The 9,984-nt window shown below is 33.4% G+C and overlaps 1 protein-coding gene across 1 annotated transcript; it reads left to right on the top strand.

Moving 5' to 3' along the window:
* The first annotated feature begins 6,536 nt into the window (after positions 1-6,536).
* LOC140888811 (uncharacterized) lies at positions 6,537-8,987 on the top strand. Its single transcript, XM_073296513.1, has 5 exons — positions 6,537-6,824; positions 7,071-7,176; positions 7,288-7,414; positions 7,937-8,327; positions 8,403-8,987. The coding sequence occupies exons 1-5, from the start codon at positions 6,537-6,539 to the stop codon at positions 8,985-8,987; spliced, it is 1,497 nt and encodes a 498-aa protein (XP_073152614.1).
* The last annotated feature ends 997 nt before the right edge of the window (positions 8,988-9,984 follow it).

The raw sequence follows: 9,984 nt of genomic DNA, 5'->3' as shown, positions 1-9,984 counted from the left end.
CAAAAAATCCATGAATGAGTAATATAAAGACGTTGTACAATTGATTTTTTTTTTCAATAGACATGCAATGATTTTTTTATGCAGCAAAAAAATTGGCATTGTGAGACCTCGAGTGAGGATCACACGAAATCCAATTCAACAATATAGAACAATAAATATTAACTTAAAAAATTAATTTAACCTCATTATATTTCATGCAAAAATGTATTTCATATAGATAGATGTTTTATAGTATTCAAATTGAATTTGTAATGCGGATTGCGCATGCCAAAATTTGCTATGTACGTACATGTGTTTGTTATAATTAAAAAGATTTTAAGAATGAGAAACTTTAACTATTGCTAAAAAAAAAAAAAATCAGCATGTTTACAATTGAAAATCTATGTACAAATTATTTTCAAAAAAATAAAAAATAAAAATCTATAACAAATTACAACGATCACTTTTTAAGCGTTGCTTTTAGTAAACCAAATAGTCTAATATTATATATGTATATATATACACGTTGCATGTAAATATGTATGGACGAAGAATTCACCAAATTTCCAGAGATTCATTATTTTTTTGAATCTCACCAAAAAAAAAAAAAAACACCCAAAAAATAATAATAGATTTTGTTTCTAAGATTTCAAACAAGCTTCCCAGAAAAGCCGATCACTTTCTCTCCCAACTCTCGAGTCCTCCATCTCACCCTTCGCCTCCCCCACCACGTCCTCCGGCGGCGCCACCGCCGTCCTCCCCCCGCAGCATTGATCAACCACGCCGTCCTCTTCCTCGACATCTCCCCGATCTTCCTGCTGCCTACCAAAACATCCGCCGACATTATCGCGATCCTCGTCAAATCGACCTCCGTCCGCCGCGTCAACCTCGAGCTGCACATCCGGGAAGTCCGGCGCCGACGATCCATCGCTGCAGGACAGCGCGTCGTCTTCCGATTCCGCCTCAGACGCATCTCCGACGGCGGCATCCACACATTCGACCTCGGAATCGCCGCTCGCCTCGAATAACATGTAAGTAGACGCATCGAACGATTCTCTTCCCCAATTCATGGTAATCGAAATGCATCGATGAAGAAATCGCCTCAATTCATTCGTGCATACATATATATATACATATTATATATGTGTGTGTATTGTGGATATGTGAAGAAAATGAGAGGAAAAACAAAGGCGTGGGATGGGCTGTCTTGTTTTGACACTTTGGGTGATTTTATGAAGTGCGTATACTGTTTGTTTCTTTAGGTTGTGTTTGTGGGGCCGAGTGCCGACCCCCTTTTCTTTTTTTACACAGAGAAATAAATTCAGTCAAATTGTGAATAATTTACTTGAAATTTATTAATTTAAAGTCGTGCTTGGATTTACACATGTGAAATCCGCCATGAAATAGATTTGAAATTTTACTTGCATTTGTATACATCCAAATAATGGATTCAAGGCACCGTTCGAAGTGACATATTAGTTATCTATCGATTACTTATCTTATCTAATCTCATGTTTAGTTTCTTATATTGTTTATCTATTTACTAAATATTTATTCTACATCAATCAAATATTAATTATTTATCTCACATCAATCAAATTATTTAATTTAAATTACTATATTACCCTTAATAAATAATATTATTCAAAATTTTTAAATTTTTAAAAGGGCAAAATAGTATCTACATCTTATTTAAAATTTTATCAATCAAAATAAATAAACTATTATTTATCAATTAAAACAAACACAATCATTTTGTATTTATTTTTTATTATATTAAATTTTTATCTCTCTATTATTATTATATACGATACCTAAGTGAAAACCTTACATTAACTTGAAAGACCCGTTTCATCTTCCGGATCCCGATTCCCGATCATAAAAAAAAAAAAACAAACAAAAAAAAAAAAAAACAAGATCCACAAGGGGATGTAAAATTAGATATAACATCTGCCTACAAAATATTGATTGATGGGAATATATGTCTTTAGAATAAATCCAACACCATATTAATTATGTATGTCAAAATTAAGTACACAAATATTTATTCACATATACTATTTTTTATTATTTTTAACTCGATATCATATATAATTATATGGTCCTCGAGTTTCACAATATTTTTACGACAATGTTTGGTTCATGGATTGGATGATGTTGGATTAATAATATAAAGATTTTAAATAAATATATTTGGATTAGATAATGGTGCATGTCACTAATACTTGAAAGAACTTGAGCCAAACATTGAACAAAACAATTATTATTAATCAATCAATGTGTTATACTTAGGAATGACAATGAGTCGGGTATGGGTAGGATATCGTGCCTCCATCCCCATACCCATTTATTAAATACATCCCCATACCCATACCCATACCCATCGGATATTTAATTTCATCTCCATCCACATATCTGTCGGATGATCGGATATCCATACCCTACCCATATACCCATTTATTGTATATACTCCATAAAAATATTTTTTTTAAAATTTTAATTATTTGATAAAACTATACTTATTTACTAAATTTTTATATCAAAATTTTTAAGATAATAAAAAAATAAAACATCGAAGAAAATTTACAACCAAAGACTTATATAAAAAATAAAACTTCTAAAAAATAGCATTAGTTTTATATTAATAATTTTCATTATTTCATCCAACTAATATAATTCAACAAAAAAAAATTAAATGAGCATGTATTTAATATAAATTAATATGTGTATATATATATATATATATATAATCGGATATCGGGTCGGGTATGGGTAGGATACCACTACATCCTCCTCCATCCCCATTTACGAGATCCCCATACCCATTTACCCATTTATTTAATCGGGTCCAAAAAATGCCTCCATACCCTCATTCGTTCGGGTCGGATATCGGGTTTCCCATCAAGTTCGGAGGAAATTGCCATCCCTAGTTATACTTCACACCAAACGAATTAAGAATCACTCAAATCTCATTATCACTCGGATGCAATTTTTTTTTTTTGGAGAATAGTAATTGATAAAATAATTCGAGTTATAATATAATAGATTAAAAATAACGACTATGTGGAGAAAAATAGATATTTATGAACCTGATTAATATAGGTACATTGATTGGTTGGTTGGGCATGCTGCGTGCCTAGGTGCCCATGTGTGATACGGTCCCAATTAATTCTAGAATGACTGCTGCTGAAGCCTCTTCTAGAAGCAAATAAATGTGGACCTTTGTTGTTTCGCACACGCCAATTTTTTTTAATTAAATACTATATTTAATATTTCTGACATTTATGTTGGCGACCAATTTTTGGTTTCCCCCAAATATTTTGGCACCTGGATCCTTCGCGGTCAAAGAAAAATAGTAAAAAAAATAGCATACCGTGCTATACAGCGAAAAGACAACGTTTTGTTACAACGTTTTGTTACAATCTTTATTTTTTTTTCAATTTAGATGTTAATGTGAACATCTCATCTCAATTCAAAAAAATAATAATTAATTGTGTTTTGCTGTACATGCAGCACGAATTCTTGGACATCAAATGATCCCACATCCAATATTTTGACCCTTCACTAACATGAACATTAATAAATTTTGACAGGAGTGGGCCGAGTGGCATACAGCCTACAGGTAGAGTAAATTTTGATCTGCTCTATAATTTTTATAAATATATAATATTTTTCAGTGTTTTTAGAACCAGATCGAAACCTATATTTTCAGTGTTTTTAGAACCAATCGGTTCGATCGAAAACCGATCGCTTGTCTGATCCAGAACTCCTCCAAGAACCGAAAAATCAGTTCAACCGATCAGAACTGGTCAAAACCAATCAAGAATCAGTTGGACCGATCAATAACCGGAAAATTTAATATTATATATATACATGATTATGATTATTTGGAATTTGTACTTCATTAAAAAATTTATTTTTAATAATTATTGGTTTTTTAAAAATTAAATAATTCATTATTTAAATAATTTATAACTATAATTGATATTATATATATATTAGAGTTTTTAAAAATTCAAAATATATTATTTATTATATTATATAAACAGTTTTCCGATTCGACTGTCCGGTTAAAACACTGATATTTTTTATACAACATATGTAATTTTTACATGTATTGTATATATATATATATTTTTTAAAAAATATATATTTATAAAAATTATAGGGCATTTGTTTATATTTATTTATTTGAAAATGTGTTTCAAATATAAGCAGTTAAGCATTGTCATATTTTGTTTAAACTCATCAATCCAATGCAACATAAGAATTTTCTTCCTAATTAATTTTGATGCCTATTTGCACGTTTCTTATGCTTATATATGTGAAATATTTATAAACACGTAATTTTTATTATTTTCATATTAATAATTTTTTTCCATATTTTTATTAGAACCATGGTACTATTTAAAATTTTAAAATATAAACAAAGACATGCTTGAATTTTTTAAAATATAGATAAAAATTAGATTGAGTATTTTTTAAAAATACCATTTATAGAATGATAAGGGTGAAATCACTTATAAGTAAGTAAGTAAATTAGATCCTATCTGTACAGACACTGCCTTGACATTTATGATTTATCAATAAATGTAGGGTCCATTATTTTTTAGTGGACCTCACATGTATTGATAAATGATGATCCTTAGATCTATTATGAGGGTAGTGTCCGTAAAAATAGGTTGAAATGAACCACTTATATAATTTATAAGCATCATTTGTTTTGGTAAAAAAAATTATGGATATCACTAATAAAAAGCAAAGAGGTGATAAACTGATAATCATAAAAGTTATTTTGGAGTGCTTGTATATTGTTGTTGCAGAAAACGTTTGACATTTTGGGTGTAAGGCATTTTAGGTGCGTTATAAGATGTTCATTTTTTGTAAAAAAAAAAGATGTTCATTTTATTGACGTTGCAGAAAGAAGTGTGATATTAATTATATTATATTTTATATATGTGTGTGTGAAATGTAGCTATGAATTGTTTTTTTTTTTAATATATATTTTTGAATTTGTTACATGATTTGCTTCTACAGTGAATAGTCAAAGTAATGTACTGACTTCAAGTTTAATTGGTGCTCTTGCAATGAATATTTGCTCCAGTCTGGATAGCCTTTTTGGCCTTAAACTCCAACATGTTTCTAGAAAGACAAATGTAGTTGTACATAAACTTGCGAAATTTGCCATTTCTTCCCCGGGATGTTTTATGCTATTCCTGGTGAGAGCTCTCCATTGCCTTTGATTGACATTTGTCCCATTTTCTTGTTACCCAAAAATGTCACGTGCCCCTAATCAATTTTTTTATTCTTTGTTTTTTGTTTGTTTGCAATTAATCGTTCTCTCCTCCTTTAGTTTATTTTCAATTTTTTATTTTATCCTTTTATTTTTTATTTTATTCTTTATTACTTATATATTTATTATCTATCCTCTCTTATCCATGTGTACTTGGTATTCCTATAAATTTGATATTATTTGTCATTTTAGGCCCCGTTTGATACACTGGATTATATTTGGATTGTTTAGCAAGCCCATGCTTGATATAATTATTGAGCTTAGATAAGTATCCGGATTGATTGAATATTACTGTACCACTTTGACAACCCATCTACCTACTCCGCCGTTGATTAATTTTGTCCTCATGGATTATCTTGGTAAGTTACAAAACTACCCCTTCACTATAAATAATAAAATCAACATTTCGATGTGTGTAAACCTAACTCTGCTGTCAATCTCCTCTTGTGTTGCGCGGCGTCGATGAACATGTGAAGCTCGTACGACAATGAATCGCGAGCCATCAACAATACGAGGCAACGTTGTTGTTTAAGCTGGTGTTTAAGGTAATCGAAACGGAAGAGATAAGCTTTGTTTGTGTTCCTTACTCAATTTCATGTCCGATTGAAATATGAATTTGTTTATGTTTGATTTAATTGTTATCTGGCATCTTTTCCGTTTTAATCGTGTCGTCTGCTTCTGAAATTTTAAATTTCAAATGCTAAAATTCCAAATTTATTTCTGTGTATGTTCGAAGTTTTGCAGGTGTATTTTTTATGTCCGAAATAGGTGGTATTTTATTTGAAGGACTACGACATAAAGAAATAACATTATATCATGTAGATGCGATTTGAGAAATTCATTGCTCTGTGATGTTCGTGTTGTCGATTCATTGAGAAATTCATTGCTCTGTGATGTTAACTTTATTTATAATGTTTAGGCTTCTTAACTGTACTGTCTTTTAAAGAAATATTTGAGAGATTAAGTTGTTTTTTGAATTATTGTATTTATGCTAACTTTCTTTATAATGTTTAATAAACTTTACAAGATGGAGATTAGGCGTCGTAATATTATAATCTTTATGGTGCTTCACCAAATGTTAATTCGTACGTTAATGCTGATAACTCTTTTGATACGACATCGCACAAGATTACTTGGCCGGCGACGGCGCCCATATTTTAGAACAAGAGCTTCGTATGCCATGACACAAAGAATGAGTGCACAAATTAACCACTTGCATAGGGTTATTGAAATGGGAGATGTCCAATGTATAGTTAATTTGAGGATGGATCGAAAATCATTTGCACAATTATGTTACTTGCTCACTCATGTCGGAGGCGTGAGAGATTCTAAATACGTTAGGGTCGAAGAAAAAGTTGCCATGTTTTTGTCAATCTTAGCACATCACAAGAAAAATCGAATAATTGGTCATGATTACGTTCGAAGCGGTCAAACAATTAGCTGCTATTTCCATGAAGTGTTGGGCTCTGTTCTGAAGTTACATAGTATGCTGCTTGTGAAGCCCGTCCCTGTCGACAAGACTTGCAGTGATGTGACATGGAAATGGTTCAAGGTAAAGATATTTTTACGTGTACATATTGAACTTGCAATCTGAATTGAAAATGCCCCGTATCTATAACATGGATATATCAGAATTTGCTACATTAATTTAATATATACCTCCACCTATTATTTTTCAGGGCTGTATCGGTGCGTTGGATGGAACGTACATAAATGTTCATGTACCAATATCTGAGAAGCCCAAATACCGAACTAGAAAAGGGACTATTGCAGTTAATGTGTTGGGTGTGTGTGACAGAGATATGAACTTCATATTGCGCTCACGGGATGGGAAGGATCAACAGCCGATGCCAGAGTGCTTCGTGATGCCTTAACTCGAGAAGATGGTCTGAAAGTTCAAAGAGGTATTGTGTTGTTTTTAACTTCACACTATAATTACCTTGAAATTGTATTATTATTATTGAGGCACTAATTTTTTCCAACTTTATAATAATATAATTATTTTTATTGACTAGGTTCATATTACTTGTGCGACAATGGATATGCAAATATACCTGGTTTCTTGACTCCGTATAGAAGAGTACCTTATCATAGAGATGCTTGGGGAAATCGAACCACAGCCCCACAGAATTATAAAGAGCTGTTCAATTGGAGACATAGTAAAGCGAGGAATGTTATTGAGAGAGCCTTCAGTTTACTTAAAAAAAGATGGGCTATCCTTCGAAGCCCATCTTTCTATCCCTTGAAAATTCAGAATCGAATAATAATGGCTTGAGTTTTGTTACACAACTTTATCCGATCTCAAATGCCGGACAATCTTGTTGAGGATCTTGAAGAAGAGACACTAAGCCCGCTTCCAGAATCAGGCTATGAATTTATCGAGAACTTCAATTCATCGGACGAATGGGACATGTGGAGAGAAAATTTTTCTACATCTATGTTCACTGCCTAATACATTATATTATCATTGTAGAATGAATGTCGCTTTTAAATATTGTACTGCACTTTTATTTGTTGTCTTTTTGTTTTGTAAACTATTATATGTTAATGTTTAATATCTATTAAGTCTCCAGAGCATTTCCATTTATTATGTAAATTTGATAAATTTGTGCTAAAACATTGTATTATCGACTATTACTAATTTATGTACATATTGTGTTACAGGTTCCAAAGCACTAGAATGTTTGAATTGATGGACAACGGAGCAACTTCCGGGAGTGTTACTTGCAAAGCCAAGAAATTAGATAAGACGTGGCATACTTGGACAGCACCGGAGGAAGAGGTCCTACTCCTAGGTTTAAAAGATGTGGTAACGAAAGGCTGGAAGAGTGAGAATGGCTTTTGCGCAGGCTACTTACCATTACTGGAAGCTACCATGAAGAATGCATTCCCCTCCACCGACATACATGGAATGCCACATATTGTTTCCAAAATCCACGTCTGGAAGAAATATTATGGTAGTCTGGCCTCAATTCTAGCCAAGAGTGGCATTGGTTGGAATGATACGGAACACATGATTGATGCAACGAACGAAGCATGGGAAGCACTATTGAAGGTATTGTTTTTTGGTTTGATATAGGAAACGTTATACTATTAAATATGATTGCTGAAATTTACCACAATTGTTTAGGTGGACAATACTGTCCGATTGATGCGGTATAAGCGTTGGCCACACTACCAAGACTGGTGCGAGATCTTTGGAAATGACAGAGCAAATGGTGACAAAGTCGAAACCTACACGGCTGTTGCTCATGAATTAAACATGACCGAGCAACTTACAAATGAAGTTGAAGTTGGAATGGAGGACGTTTATCGTCCTATATTTGAAGATGGTGCTGAATCTGTTTTCGTGACTCACTCTCCCTCTACTAATCCACTTGCTGGGACAAAGTCGAAGCAAAGAAAACGCAAAGCCATGAATGACGACGATGACGAGATAGTTTCTGCGCTAAACAATATAGCAAATATCACTAAGGAAGCAATGTCAAACCTCGTCACAGAAATTGCAGCAGATTCTAAGATACAAGAAAATATTAGGCTGGAAAATGCTATGGACCGTGTTTTGGATATACTACAATCCATTCCAGAGCTAACATCGCGTGACAAAGTGCGTGTTGCAGAGTTGTTGGTTGATAATCCCAAGAAATTAGGATTGTTCCTAAAACTGGATGCCAACAGTAGGCTAAACTTGAGTTTGGGGCTCCTGAATCCATAAGTTCAACCACTTTTTTGCTATGGGAAACATGGTATCATGGATCCAATTCAGCATGGAATTTATGTTTTGATATTAGTAAGTCGTGAAGAAATAACTTACTTTGTGGAGATTTTGTTTTTGTTTGGAACTACTTCATGACAACGAATTATGATGCTGATATCTGTATGTTGGTGTTTTGTCTACTGTTGTATAGTACGTTAGTTGGAAAAATTTAATTTGAATAATGAAATTCCAAATTCTGATGTATTGATCCAGATTTATGCTAGCCTTGTTGAGTGTTCCTGTAGTGACCCTTACCCGGATCATCTACTAAACAGAACTTAGGCATGCATTTAACTTGATAAAACAGATATCAGAATAAAACTGCGGAAACCATAAACATTATACAATCCCAAGTAAAGGAATCTGTAATTTATCCAATAATATACAACCAAATCGAATAGCTGTATAGACCCAAACAACAGTAATAAAACCTAAGCGAAGCTCCAGCTGGCCAACCACTGACTAGCCCCTCTTGGATCCACCCTCCTCGTCCAATCGCAAACCTGCCCCATGGAATAGGGTGTCCAGAAAATACAGAGTACGATACGTGAGCATAAAACGCTCAGTGCGAGAGTATGAGTATACATGCATGCAAAGTGAACTCCCTATAGACTCGAGGTCAAGGATCAGATAACAGAGACAGACCGGGCCCTGGTATGTAGCACGCTGTGCCGTCGCTTCAGGAGGTGGCTCCCATACCGAGATAACCGTGGATACGCCGGACCCAAATCGATGGAAGTCCATTCACTAACAGGATAGGGTACAACCCTACTAACAGACATCTCGAAAGAGATACAGCAAGATGCAAATGAATGCAGCATAATATCATGGCATATAAATCATGCAGTCACATAATACATGCATACTCAGTCAGGATATCTCGAACAGTACTTTCGTACCTCAATACAGTGCAAGCTCTACCAACTCTAGGTCCACGCCTATAGTCTGCTCTACA

This window comes from Henckelia pumila, chromosome 3 (genome assembly GCF_033568475.1).
Source record: "Henckelia pumila isolate YLH828 chromosome 3, ASM3356847v2, whole genome shotgun sequence".
Taxonomy (NCBI): Eukaryota; Viridiplantae; Streptophyta; class Magnoliopsida; order Lamiales; family Gesneriaceae; genus Henckelia; species Henckelia pumila.
Note: the sequence above shows the minus strand (reverse complement) of the source record. Positions and strands in the feature narration are given on the sequence as shown.

Excerpts from the sequence above, each read along its gene's own strand:
- LOC140888811 (XM_073296513.1), top strand. The coding sequence starts at position 6,537 with ATGGATCGAAAATCATTTGCACAATTATGTTACTTGCTCACTCATGTC. Across the intron at positions 7,177-7,287 it reads TGGTCTGAAAGTTCAAAGAG|GTTCATATTACTTGTGCGAC; the intron begins GTATTGTGTTGT and ends TTTATTGACTAG. Across the intron at positions 7,415-7,936 it reads CCACAGAATTATAAAGAGCT|GTTCCAAAGCACTAGAATGT; the intron begins GTTCAATTGGAG and ends ATTGTGTTACAG.